Here is a 14,006-nt window from a genome sequence, read left to right as displayed (position 1 = left end):
GATCCTTGAGCATACATCAGCGCGATAAGAACTACCGGTACATAAAATGACGGAAACCATCTTTGGGGATAAATGTATTCGACGTGTAATTAGATCTTAGTCTGGCCCGTGTCTCGTCGGCGAACATGGTGAACGAGATGTTTCACTTTTGAGGAGCTGTCATCTTTATAAACAGTCTATGTGACAAGCACACTGAGAATTAAGTCCCAATTCTGGTGTTCTCCTCAACTGTACCGAGCGTTTTAGTGTCTTTCAGCTCATTGTTTTGATTCTGAAGTCTGAAGTTATTTCTCTTAACTTAACTGTAATGAAACCCACTTTACACAACCTGCCCAGCACCAAACAATAACTAGCCGGTGAACACGGTGAAGCATTTAGCAACACAAGAGCTAAAGATATACCAAACAACAAAACAGAGCTCAAAGGAGCGTGAATATTAGAGGTACGTTGATCCAGTGACCACTTCAAACAAATGCTCGTTCTGTATTTGGTCGATTTGTAAATCTATATTCTTCAACTTTAAAGGTGATGATATGTCAGTTGTGTGTTTACATCTTGTGGCCCAAAAGTTCAAATCAATGCAGGCTTCAAGGTGCACACATTCCTGAGTGTCAACTCTCAAAACACGGGCTAAAGGTTGCAAACAGCTCTTGAACTTGAGCACTTGACGAGTCACAAGGACACGTGTGATTTCTCGTTTGTTTTCTCTCCACAGACGGCGGCGCTGCAGAAGAAACTGCGTCTCCTGGAGGTGCAGCTGAATAATGAGAAGCAGGTGAAAGGCGACATAGAGCACAAACACAGGTACAGGTTCCGCTGTAGGAACGTTTGATAACCAGCGGTAGCTTTTCTTTATGTTGCAGACACGAGCCCAGTGACCATCGCCCTCACAGCTCATGCAAATGTTGTCCTGTTTTCTTTTTCTTTTCTTTTTTGCAGAGCTGCCACCAGCCGTCTGGACAAAATCTCCAAAGAGCTTGAGGAAGAGGTAAGAACTACGTACTCCCCCCGAAAACACAGTGACGGCATCTGTTCGTGTTGGGAGATCTCTTGCATATTTTGACCCGGTTTCCGTAGCAGGATCGTCGCAGTTTTTTTTTTTTCACCCATTTTTTTGGCCTTTTCCCAAAAACTGTATTCAAGTCAGAATAATGATTTCTCACTCGACCGGTTGAACGCCAGTGCATCGTGTCTCGCGAGGTTCCACTGGACCGCTTGACGAAATTCTAATAACCGCATTAAAAGGTCCGATGGGATCGTATTTGTGTCGAGCCCCTATCGGACCCCAATGTAACCGTCTAATAAAGCGAGTGAGGGAGTCCGGCCCCATGGGACACGTTGAGCAAAGTGTTTCAATGACTGGTTTCAGGTGAGCAGCAGAAAGAATCTGGAGTCGACTCTGAGGCAGCTGGAGAGAGAGAAAGCTCTGTTGCAGCACAAGAGCCTGGAGAGCCACCGCAAGGCCGAGAGCGAGGCCGACAGGAAGCGCTGCCTCGAGAACGAAGGTGACGCGACACACGCATATTGTTCATAATATGCGTCCTTACACTCCTTTTGTTGCTTAATTAATAGAAAGCATAGAATGAATCACTTATCTTGTTGCATAATAATAATAAGACAGATTTCATGCACCATCAAGTGTGTTTAGGTATCACATTTAAAACCAAATCTATCAAGAGGCATACTTTGTTTTTGGTGCCACGTGATCATAGTTAAAATATCAGTTGATATGAAAGGATCCATTGAAATAATGTCCTTTCACTAAATAAATTGTTAGGCTTTTAATTTGAAGTAGGAGAGTTCTGATAGAAGTTTGCAGGCAGGCTGAGATAATGTGGACGTTGCTGCCATCATCTGGTCAAAGAGACTCTTAGACAGCCCTGTTCTGTGATGCCCATCACTCCCAATGAAGAAGGGTTATTGCTATTATAGTACGTGTATATTATAGTGGTGCATTGAGAGATTCACCGTGATCATTTGTTCTGTGTTCTTGTGCGTTGTGCAGTCAACAGCCTTCGAGACCAGCTGGATGACATGAAGAAGAGAAACCAGAATTCACACATTTCCAACGAGAAGAACCTTCACCTGCAGAAACAGGTCCGTCACTTATACTGTCAGTTGTATTTTTCTGGGGCACTGAGGTTTAATGTCTGTAAAGCCACGTACTATTGTAAATATAGACAAATGATTGATCCAAACAGGGAGTACTAAATTGTTTATTATAAACGGCACGAAGCCGATTTCTCTTTATCCCAAAATAAAATAATTGATTGGAAAGTTTATATGCAACAGGACATTGACAAAAAGAAAAATGATGCCTTTCCCAAATGAAACCGTTTCCGACTAATCGTCACACTTCTTTTGTTTCCGTCCAGCTGGAAGAAGCCAACACGTTGCTGCGGGCCGAGTCGGAGGCGGCGACGAGGCTCCGTAAAAGCCAGACGGACAGCAGCAAGCAGCTGCAGCAGCTGGAGGCCAACGTGCGCGAGCTGCAGGACAAAAGCTGCCTGCTGGAGCGCAGCAAGCTGAGCCTGGAGAAGGAATGCATCAGCCTGCAGGCCGCGCTGGAGGCGGAGAGGAGAGAGCACAGCCAGGGCTCCGAGACCATCAGCGACCTGATGGGTGGGTGACACACACACACACATTCAATACTGGATCTGGGGAGATTTCTAGTCTGTCAACAATTGTTGTCGGGTTTTAAAGGGATAGTTTTGTAGTGGGGTTGTATGAGGTACAGATCCATAGTCGCTGTATTGCTGACTGTAGTTACCTGCGTTTTTGTTTTTTTATGAGGTGGGAATTCTATGACACGCCTCTAAAAAATGAGTCAGTTTCTGTCTGCCGGCAGATTCACAAGCGCAGCTAGGTGGGCAAGAGCAAAGTGACGCACAGATACAGCTGGCAGCAGAGAGGCTTTTCCGGCCTCAATAAGGAGTTTGCACTGCAGCATCGCCTCAGTCAGAATCCATTTCAGCAAACAACGGCGGCGCTGTCGTTGTGCGTGAGACAGGTTGATTGGAATTCATTGGGAAGAGCTTTTATCTTAACGGGTTTGTCTGGAGGGGCTCTGCAGAGTGTGTTGTAAAGCAACACACTCACTTGTATGCTGCTCCGTACTGCCCCAGTCCTGCTGGCCACAGATCAGTGTATGCATACCAATAATGACGATGGAAGTGTTTGGTTTGTAGTATGCTACGTGCACATGTGGAGGTATTTTTGACTTCTAAATGAAACCTGCTCCTCTGAGAACTCTCCTGGTTTGGTCTTGCAGGACGCATCTCCGGCCTGGAGGATGAGGCCCGTCAGCAGAGACAGACTCTGTGCAAGACCGAGGCCGAGAAGAGACAGCTTCAGGAGAAACACACCGATCTGGAGAAGGTAAAGCAGGTTTTCTAGTTTGCCTCGAAGTATTCGTCATTAGTTTGTAAATCTTACATTTTCAGTATGTCGGGATGCTCTCTTGTAACAAATGTAGTTTGAACACCTGGCCGTTCATTTGGACATCTTGAACTCAGGAAAGCTTTTGTTCTCGTGCTTTTCTTCTGGTTTGCTGCAGTGGGAGCGTCACAACACAGGGCAGATAAATACTCTACAAACCCATTAAAGAGGCCGCTCCATAACCGGTTTAAAAGCCTTATTATTTAGTACAACTGACAATTGCAAACATGCTGCTGATTACACTTAATGGCCAGCGTCTTAATAGAATTGTAATCTTCCAAGTGCTTACGCGGATCAGCGGGTGAGGTCTATTGGTTGCTAAATAATTCAAAGGGCATATTGATCCTGGAGCTGGAGCTTAAAGGGCTTTAGTGAAGAACTTTGCTTCTGGACGATTGGGACGGGTAGTTAGTGAGGCGCTATACTCACTCAGTGCTTTAATCCTTTGTTATTTCAGATAACGGTAGTTTGGATGTTTTGAGGGGTTGTGTGAGTTATTTATCCATTGTTGGTGTATCAGTACATCTTCATATATTTAGAATATTTGTACCTTTCAGGCAATAGTTACTGACGCTGAACTGAAGCTTGTACTTACATTCATGCTCTCTACAAAGCTGATGGTCTACCTGGGCTGCCTTAAGTGGTTAGTTAGTTAGTGTTATTCTGTGACTTTGGTGACTCCAAACTAACTCTTAACAACACCAAAGTTTCACAATAACAAACCGACCGATGCCAGCCAACGGTAGACCAGCAGCCCCGTGTTCTGCAGGGTAAGATTACTGTGTAGAGAGCATGGATAACGGCTTCAGTTCCCCGTCGGAATGGGACATCCGACGGCATAAGTAGCTCATTCAACCCCAGTACACTTCATAAAACTAGACCTCTTAGTCCAGTGCTCCTCTTCTGGGCTCTACTGTGCCGCAGGAAGTCTGAAGTTGAGCCGGTGCAGCGAATGGCGTTGCGTACGTATTTGTGTTGTTGGATGTGTGGTTTCAAGCCGAGTTTTGCTCATAGGCCTTCAACGTTCGCCCTCGTTTTGTTTGGGCAGGAGAAGAGCAACAAGGAGATTGATTTGACCTACAAGCTGAAGGTGCTGCAGCAGGAGCTGGAACAGGAGGAGGCCTCTCACAAGGCCACCAGGGCACTGCTGGCAGACAAGAGCAAGATCAAAGTAACCATCGAGGGCGCCAAGTCCGAGTCCATGAAGGGTAAAGGCAGGGAAAGTTGCACTCTCACAAACCTCCTTGTTCATCTTAGTTTGTACCGTCACACAATATAGAATGTGAGGGAGAAGCAACAACTTCAAGATTTCAACTTAAATTTGCAATTATTATCACGCCTTTACTCACCACTGATTGACACAACTCTCATCCAGAGTTGGATCAGAAGCTGGCGGAGGAGCGGGCGGCCAAACTCAGGCTGGAGAACCGAATCCTGGACCTGGAGAAGCACAGCAGCATGATGGACTGCGACTACAAACAGGCTCTGCAGAAACTCGATGAGCTGCGCAGACACAAGGACCGACTAACCGAGGAGGTGAGGGAGTGTTCGTCTTCCCTTCAGGGGAAACGGTGTGCTGTTTACATATTCAATGCCACCCACAGAAACAAATCTCTCCGCCTGTGTAACAACAGGAGTAACCGTGAGCTAGTTGAGACAATAGCGGTAGTAAGCAGGCATCGAAGTATTAAAGACCCGCCTCCCCGCTTTGCGTTTGTGCTCATTCTCTCAGGTGAAGAACCTGACGCTGAAGATCGAGCAGGAGACCCAGAAGCGCAACCTGACCCAGAATGACCTGAAGGCCCAGAACCAGCAGCTCAATTCTCTGCGAACCTCAGAGAAGCAGCTCAAGCAGGAAGCGAATCACCTGCTCGACATCAAACGCAGCCTGGAGAAACAGAACCAAGAGCTGCGCAAGTCAGTCTGCATTTAGTTTTAACCTCTGTTCTTGCTCGAGGGTTTAATATTCTGACACAAAGAGGATGATGAGTAATGGATTGTTTTTGTACTGCAGAGAACGACAGGACACAGACGGGCAAATGAAGGAGCTGCAGGACCAGTTAGAAGCCGAACAGTATTTCTCTGTGAGTCTCTTTCTGCGTGTGGATGTGAACTGAAGAACACGTTACGGTTCTGCATCCTGCTTGCTGAGCGTGTGGGCTGTAATGTTCCTATTTATTTCACCAACTAGTGCATGTTGTAATGTGTATTCACTACACTGTATTGAATAGCTGATTCTTTCACACATTTCTTTAAGAAGGTAAAACAATACATGATCTGTTTAAATGATTTTAAAAGGACACAAATGATTCGTTCCTTTTTCATCATAGCTGTATCTTCATGCACTGTGATTATTCATTCATACTTATGAAAACTATTTGCCTCTATGAAACCACGTGTATTTCACCTGTGCGCCGTGTTTCCCAGACGCTGTACAAGACCCAGGTCCGTGAACTAAAGGAGGAGTGTGAGGAGAGGAACAAGCTGTACAAAGACGCACAGCAGTCTCTGCAGGAGCTACAGGAGGAGAGGTGCTTTGGCTACTTGAAGATATTTTCCCTTTCTTTTTTAATCCACTTTAATAATCAAGGGCAAAACCATAGACCGAATAAGGATGCTGCGGACCGTTAATCTGCATCTCAGAATGAGACGTTGGTTTGCCGTTAACACTCTTGGTTCTCCTTCAGGGATTCACTGGCGGCTCAGCTCGAGATCACACTGACGAAGGCCGACTCGGAGCAGCTGGCGCGCTCCATCGCCGAGGAGCAGTACTCTGACCTGGAGAAGGAGAAGATAATGAAGGAGCTGGAGCTGAAGGAGATGATGGCCCGACACCGCCAGGAGCTGTCTGATAAGGACATCACCATCGGTTCGGTGAGTCCTGTGGCAGTAAATATATCGAATCTACGTGATCTGAGAGGGTTTCCTGTTTGTTTTTGGATGTGTTGGTTTGCAGATGTTCATCACATTGGATAAAGAGGATAGCTTGCCTCGTTACTGAAGTAATACAATATGATGTATAATGATGAAGTGTAAATTCAGCGCATTCTCAAGCTCTACAAAGACTTAAAGAGAAAGTTCACCCCAAAATCAAATACACATATTTTTGATCAAAATCTTTAAGCTATTTTCTTTCTACCACACTACACCCGCCAACCACATCACCGCGCAGAAGGAAGAGTTCATCCACTGATGGACAAGAGGCTGATGACAGCGTGAGATAGAAACATTGATGGCTGAGCTGTAAGCTGAGCTAGCTCAGAGGTGCTAGGTGAGCTAGCTCAGTGGTGCTAGGTGAGCTAGCTCAGTGGTGCTAGGTGAGCTAGCTCAGAGGTGCTAGGTGAGCTAACTCAGAGGTGCTAGGTGAGCTAGCTCAGAGGTGCTAGGTGAGCTAGCTCAGAGGTGCTAGGTGAGCTAGCTCAGTGGTGCTAGGTGAGCTAGCTCAGACGTGCTAGGTGCGCTAGCTCAGTGGTGCTAGGTGAGCTAGCAGTGTCGAGTATAGATGAACTCTTCCTTCTGCACGGTGATGTGGTTGGCGGGTGTAGTTTGTTAGAAAGAAAATAGTTCCCACATGAAACTACTCATAACAAGGTCTGTGGATTATCTTACGTAACCGGGTCAGGATTGCTGGAACATGGCTGCTTTTTTTAAATTCTTCAGCGCTTTGAGCACACTGATATGTCCAACACTCGATATGGATTAATAGTACTACAGGTAAGAGGAACAACTGTCCCTTAAGAGTTCAGGTTAGACAACAGGCGGCAGTGGCAGACAGCCTAGCCGGTGTTCATAATAACCCATTATATAGTAAATATGACGGTACTTCCTTCCCCATGCAGCTGGAGGAAGCCAATAGGACCCTGACCAGTGATGTCGCCAACCTAGCCAATGAGAAGGAGGAGCTGAACAACAAACTGAAGGAGGCAATAGAAGGTAATTCAAATGTTTAGAATTGTACTTGTAATTTAAATGTTGTTGGAAGCAAAAATACTGTCAGGGTTGACATTTATCATTTTTGTGTCTTTTTGTTGTTTTTCCCAGAATCAGAAAAGTCAAAGGATTGGGAGCAGCAGATCAGCCAGATGAAGCAGGCCTTTGAGAAGCAGCTGCAGTCAGAGAGGACGCTGAAAACTCAGGTAGATCTGCCGTCAGATCAACTTACCACACATGTGCTTCATTTGTATCTCAAAGCATGAACTGTGCCACTCGTGTCCGTCCGCAGGCCGTCAACAAGCTGGCTGAGATCATGAACAGGAAGGAGCTCCGAGGCGTAGGCAGTCGTCGCGGTAACGACACCGACATGCGGCGGAAGGAGAAGGAGAACAGGAAGCTGCAGTTGGAGCTGAGGTCGGAGAAGGAAAAGCTCAACAGCAGCATCATCAAATACCAGAGGGAGATAAACGAGATGCAGGCGGTCAGTAGAACAGTTGGCACCGTTTGCACGGCGTGTTTCATCATTCCTCGTTAATTATGTCCTTTTAGGCACGAATGTGGAACATATTTCTTCTTGAGTAACAACAGCTTCTTTCCTCCGTCTTCAGTGTCTTTGACTGTTGCTCTTGACTTGCAGCAACTGTCTGATGAGAGCCAGATGCGTATTGAGCTGCAGATGGCCCTGGACAGCAAGGACAGCGACATCGAGCAGCTGAGGAACCTCCTGCAGACGCTCAGTGTTCAATCCATGGATTCTGCCAGCGTCAGCAGCGGGCCGGACTTCGATACCGATGACGCGTACACAGGTGAGAGCTCCACCACTGGGTGATGTCGATGGAAGTCCTATCAAAACCAATATATACTGTACTGTCATGCAGGGGCGTAACGGTACACAGAAGTCCCGGTTCGGTTCATTCCCGGGTTTAGCGGTTCTGTGTGGGTTCAGTTGAGTGGAAGAAAAACGCATAAAGATATGTTTCTTTTCATTTATCCTGAACAGACAGTAGTACAAGTGTCCCAGTGTCTCCATTTTTCCCCTCCTCTTCCTGGTGATCGACACATCTGGGGGATGCCGTCAAAATGTTGGATGTGTTTCCATGCACATCTCCGCGTCACATGTCCTCGTCTCATACACAACGCTCCGTTGCTGTTGAAGCTGACGGGTCCTCTGGCGTTTCATTTGCGTTCGCAAAGTGTGACTGACTCTCATGCCAAAATGCACTCGTTGCTAACGACGTACAGCTAAATGTTTCCGGAATGCGGAAATCTGGTTCGGCATCAATCTGCACACCGTGTATTGTGGAGGCCAGTGCGTGCACCGAATTGTGACCCCTGTACCATGACGGTTCGGCGGGAATACAAGAACTCATTTTATGTGAAAAACTATTTCAAGACTCAAGTTAGATGACGATTTGGGTTTTAAATGAAACAAAAAAAAAGACTTTATCTCTGCTGTACACCAAATTTAGTAAAGTTAAATTAGCAGGAAAATGCACTTTCATTCAATAAATCGTTATAAAAAAAGAAGTGGATTAGACCTTGTACCAGAGCAAGTGTTTGTATATGCTTTGTAACGATGCACAGCTGATGGAAGTTTCACGCCTCAGATTATCAGCGAGCTCACATACTGTAACCTCCTCATCTCTTGCTCCTTTGCTGTCTTTCTCCTGCTCAGAAATGAGACTGGAGGGCTGGCTCTCTCTCCCTGTGAGAAACAACACCAAGAAGTTTGGATGGGAGAAAAAGGTATGGAGAGCGAAAGCTGCATGTATGTATGCATGTATGCACACACACACACACAACTTAACATAACCCCTAACACGTGCATTCTGTTACCGTAGTATGTTGTAGTGAGCAGCAAGAAGATTCTCTTCTACAACAACGAGCAAGACAAAGAGCATTCCATCCCCTACATGGTGCTCGATATAGAGTGAGTACAACACCCGGAGACAACCCGGGACTCGTGTGGTCTCCTGTAGGGGGGCACCTGTTGTTGAACTGAGGTGCAGATATCGCTGTGATAAGGGGACGTTGCTATTTTTCGTCACACAGCAAACTTTTCCACGTGAGGCCCGTCACTCAAACAGACGTGTACCGCGCAGACGCCAAAGAGATTCCCAGGATATTCCAGGTCTGTCTCAGCTGCTCTTCGATGGTTTTGTTACTGAAATTCTTAATTTGATCTCTGATGTCTTGAATGTCCGGATAACCAACATGTGATTTCTGTTTGAGTGTCAAAGCAAAGAAAAAACTCCTCATCCTCCTCATCCTCTATCGACTGTCCAGATTCTTTATGCCAACGAAGGCGAGAGCAAAAAGGAGGCCGAGTTCCCCGTGGACGCCATCGGGGAGAAGTCCAGCTACATCTGCCACAAGGGCCACGAGTTCATCCCCACCATCTACCATTTCCCCGCCAACTGCGAGGCGTGCACCAAGCCGCTGTGGAACATGTTCAAGCCGCCGCCTGCCCTGGAGTGCCGGCGCTGCCACATCAAGTGCCACAAGGACCACATGGACAAGAAGGAGGAGATCATCGCTCCATGCAAAGGTGGGCCCGCTTCACATAGATCTATGGGCAACACGTCGGTGCTGCTTGCGGACGTGAAAAAGAAATTGGAATTTTCAGCAATACCGATTGAGCTAGTAAATATAACTCTTGCGCAATCTCTCCCGCCAACCAGTGAACTACGACGTGTCCTCGGCCAAGAACCTGCTGCTGCTGGCCGTGTCACAGGAGGAGCAGCAGAAGTGGGTGAGCCGACTGGTCAAGAAGATTCCCAAGAAGCCTCTGCCGCCGGAGCAATTTGCGCGCTCCTCGCCACGCGCCTCCATGAAGGTCCAGCCCAGCCAGTCCATGAGGAGGCCCAGTCGACAGCTGCCCACCAGCAAGAGCAGGTAGCAAAGCAGACAAGAGCTCACGCCTGAAATGGCTTCAGCTGTTTAGACGAGCTTTAAAAACAAAAATGTCTTTGATGGTCTGTTGTGGTCCAGCTGGAGGTCTCATGTGAGGCCAAGAATAGGCTGTGGGTTCTAAGACGCGCTATTGAGAAAGTAACCGTGTTAACCATCAGCATACAGGCTGGAGTTGAGACGGTATCATGGGTCACACGATAGCAAGACCCACGTGTAACGATTAGCCTTGACTAGGCGTCGTATACTACTGGACTGGCCTGTACTGTAGCAAAACACTTACTGTTCCAATGGATCAACAGAAATGGAAGAAGGAATGCTAAAAGTTAAAGCTAGGGTTGGTAATCATGAGGAACTAGCAAGAGTGTGCTCGATTATAAAAAGGACCCATCCCGAAAAAACCCAACCCAGTGTTGCCATCTCGATTCCAATTACAGTAGCTAGCAGCATGAGCGAAATCTAGCAAGAAACACAAAGACCGTCCCTTCAGGCCTCGCTCCAAAGCCAAATGATCATTATGAACAAAACAATGTCATAACGAACATGTTGGTGCTCAACAGCTGTCGAGCGAGCAGCTTGTGGAAGACTCCGGTGACGAGTCATGAGTGCACGGGCAGGGACACATGCAGCCCGTCCAATCATTACAGCCAGGCCGAATGAAATGATTGGTCGGGCTTATTACAGTCCTTTTTGTCAGAGCATTTGACTCAATGAACAGAAACATCAAAAATGTCTTTGAAGGTGATTACCAGCTCTGCCTTTAATGCAATGAAATACAAATCCCACCGTATTGTACTTTAGCTTCCAGAAACTTTTGGCCTCAAAATTGTCAAATGAAACAATGGGCCACTGTCGGCTCCTGGCCAATCTCTGATGTCTCATACCGCTTCTTCTTTTGGACACCAGGTATGCATGCGCAGTTGATTTTACCTGGCCGTCAAAACTAATCCCCCCTTTCAGATGGGAGGACTTTGGTCTTCAGGACTGGCACTGGGCCCTGGATGATATCGATGACGATTCTTCCTCTATTCATTTCTGATGACCACTTGCGGTAACACTGTGTGCTGTGCTGTGCGTTGGTGGCAGTGGAAAGCTGTTCCTTTAACAGCGCTGCTGCCTCAGTCTGCTGTGATTTAAAAGAGAATCAAACTCCTGCTTATTCTTTTCTACCTTTTGGAAAAACGTGAGATCCATAATTTAGTCTTCAGGGTGGAAGCCGAGCACAACAACTAGATACGTCTACGCCTTGTCTATACAAAGCAAGGTGCCGTTCTCTAGTCGCATCCTCCTGTTCATGTCCTCAATGGTGTCTCCCCCATGGTGTCTCCCCCATGGTGTCTCCCCCATGGTGTCTCCCCCATGGTGACCCCCCCATGGTGACCCCATGTCCTCTGACCTCAGCCCCCGCAGGTCAAACTGCTTGAAAAGGAGGCAGGAAGAATCCCACAGTGGACACCGGTACAAATGACTTCTCCTCTTCCTCTGCCCTGACCTTTCCCTGTTCATCTGCTCTTCAGTCATGAATACTGAGAAATCTTTATTTTATGTATTTTTCTACTCCGGGCTTCCTTATGAACCTGATATAGCTGTGATTTCAGTAACCGTCTGCGTTATGTAGTTTGTCCACCAGAGAGCACTGACACATTCATTTTTGAACTGTAAAATGTCTTTAAAAAAAAACAACCCAGTATTGGAGTAAATCGTAGGGGGCTAAGAAGCCAGGACCAGATCTAGTGATAGATAGAGGACCTGCTGGTGTTGCTCTGCTACCATAAGGTCTCACTGACAGGCGTGCACAGACAGTAGGAGCTTCACTGAGAACACTTTCCTCTGTGCCGAAGCTTATGTTTGGTAATACTAATCTTGCAACTGTTCCTCTCTCTCCCTCCAGTTAACCTTTCCCGAGAGTGCGCTGTGTCGTCAAGGTGGTGGTGGTGGTGGTGGGGGGGGATGCCCGCCTCAAGTCAAAGACTATTCATCGCTCCGTCTGCAGATCGGCACACTGAACTCCACATCACTCCTCCACAACCCTGTCGTGCTTCAGCCTCGTGAGAGTCACAGAGTCTTGTTTCCTTTTTTTTTTTTTTTTTGAACTTCTTTCCCAGGCACTCGAAGCGGTAAGGACTATCACAAGTCACCTGGTGATCTTTTCACCGAGCTGGACGGCTCGAGTAGCTTCCGCAGAACAGAAGAGAGCTCTTATAACAAGACACACTTTACCTCAACACTGTCTGATCGAAGGACCCCAGCGGAGACAAAGCACCTTTCTGTGGGGGATTCTTCTGGCCAAATATATACACACACATATATATATATATATATATATATATATATATATATATATATATATATATATATATATATATATATATATATATATATATATATATATATATATATATATATATATATATATATATATATATATATATATATATATATATATATATATATATGTGTATTTTTTTCCATTGATGTGTTTGAATGATTGTGAACAATATGAAGGGTTTAACGAGGGGAACACTACACGCAGAAAATGTGTCTGCTGAACGCAGCTGAGATTGTTGAACTCTCAGATATCAGATACCGTATCTGTTACTTTGGCCTTTTTTACGTATTGATTGTAGCTTCTCGCTTCCCACGGTTCTGCTTTCAGGCACCGCGTGTCCACACGGGGGTCACGGGAAAACCTGAATGAGGCACTTAAACACAAAAAACAACACTTCTAGGACAAGTCTGGGGCCGTCAGATAATCCCCACCCCGATGCCTCTCGTATGGATTTCGCTCTGAATCACCGGTTTGTCGTGTGAACACAAACGGTCACCGCGTGCACGCTCCGGGTGGCATTGGATGGAGGTCCTCACGGGCCCGCAATGTTTCAAACCTGCACTGTCGAGCTCCAAGGGGTTAATGTTTACTGAATTCACCGTTGCTGCTTCTCTGATCCTTTTTCTCGTTGTTTGAATGTACATCTGGTTCTTCACCAGAGACGACACGCAGGCATTGTATTACTTCTATGTGTCCAAATAGACTTGAGCGAAGGCCCCTCCTCACCACCAAACTACTCCGAGTGAACTTGCATGTGTTTGCCTTTTCAGGCCTCACACTTCAGTGCCGTCACCCACACGCCTCCACCTGTTAGGAACGTAGTGTTTGTTTGGAATGAACCAATTAAAGAAGCAGAAACAAGGAAGGTATGCAATCACATCCCACGAGTCCAAATACTGAGCAGCACTATTCCGTTGAAAGTTTTTCTAAGTGTTTGTCCTGATATTTTTGTATTAAAAAGTAACCAAACTCTGAGTTTGGGCACATTGTTGTGTATGTGGCTTATATAGCAGGTGGGGAGTAACTGTGTGTGCCGAGTGCTCTCCTTTAACCAAGAAGCATGTTTTATACATATAAATATACACAGTATATATTTTACATGCCATACAGTGCACACTATTATTTATACAGCCTTGTCCACTTTGTATTTAAAGGGCTCTACATCCAGAATGCATGTTTGCTACCAAACGGCTCTATTATAATAATAATAATAATAATAACTTCAACAATAAAGATGTGGATGTGCCTTTCAGTTTTGGATTATTTTTCTGCCTTGAAAATCTTGGAAAGTAGAATTCTGTAAAAGAAGCACGAGACTGAAATGACCACAATGTAAGAAGCTAGAATGTTTGATTTATTAAAATAGTTCAGAGAAGGACTCTTACAAAATACAGTG

General features: G+C 46.0%; 1 protein-coding gene across 3 annotated transcripts in view; it reads left to right on the top strand.

Annotated features, from left to right (window-relative positions):
* The window catches only part of rock2a (rho-associated, coiled-coil containing protein kinase 2a), a 30,159-nt gene extending 17,084 nt beyond the window's left edge, over positions 1 to 13,075 (top strand). The window contains exons 11-33 of one of the 3 annotated variants that reach the window (XR_013772712.1): positions 716 to 804; positions 940 to 988; positions 1,370 to 1,505; positions 2,006 to 2,097; positions 2,376 to 2,622; positions 3,272 to 3,378; positions 4,487 to 4,646; positions 4,814 to 4,974; positions 5,171 to 5,355; positions 5,453 to 5,522; positions 5,866 to 5,969; positions 6,126 to 6,312; positions 7,278 to 7,371; positions 7,480 to 7,574; positions 7,661 to 7,852; positions 8,009 to 8,177; positions 9,047 to 9,117; positions 9,213 to 9,301; positions 9,424 to 9,502; positions 9,658 to 9,919; positions 10,053 to 10,266; positions 12,173 to 12,398; positions 12,938 to 13,075. Coding sequence is in view for 1 of the 3 variants with exons in the window: in XM_079287044.1 (XP_079143170.1) it covers positions 716 to 804; positions 940 to 988; positions 1,370 to 1,505; positions 2,006 to 2,097; positions 2,376 to 2,622; positions 3,272 to 3,378; positions 4,487 to 4,646; positions 4,814 to 4,974; positions 5,171 to 5,355; positions 5,453 to 5,522; positions 5,866 to 5,969; positions 6,126 to 6,312; positions 7,278 to 7,371; positions 7,480 to 7,574; positions 7,661 to 7,852; positions 8,009 to 8,177; positions 9,047 to 9,117; positions 9,213 to 9,301; positions 9,424 to 9,502; positions 9,658 to 9,919; positions 10,053 to 10,266; positions 12,173 to 12,176 (2,856 nt within the window). In the remaining 2 variants the exon portion in view is untranslated. Of the gene's footprint in view, positions 1 to 715; positions 805 to 939; positions 989 to 1,369; positions 1,506 to 2,005; positions 2,098 to 2,375; positions 2,623 to 3,271; positions 3,379 to 4,486; positions 4,647 to 4,813; positions 4,975 to 5,170; positions 5,356 to 5,452; positions 5,523 to 5,865; positions 5,970 to 6,125; positions 6,313 to 7,277; positions 7,372 to 7,479; positions 7,575 to 7,660; positions 7,853 to 8,008; positions 8,178 to 9,046; positions 9,118 to 9,212; positions 9,302 to 9,423; positions 9,503 to 9,657; positions 9,920 to 10,052; positions 10,267 to 12,172; positions 12,596 to 12,937 lie in introns of those variants that run through there. The other 2 variants (XR_013772713.1, XM_079287044.1) reach the window with 2 other exon arrangements.
* Positions 13,076 to 14,006: the final 931 nt, after the last annotated feature.

The sequence above is a fragment of the Melanostigma gelatinosum genome (genome assembly GCF_949748355.1).
Source record: "Melanostigma gelatinosum genome assembly, chromosome: 16".
Classification (NCBI taxonomy): Eukaryota; Metazoa; Chordata; class Actinopteri; order Perciformes; family Zoarcidae; genus Melanostigma; species Melanostigma gelatinosum.
This window is presented reverse-complemented; position numbering and strand designations above follow the sequence as displayed.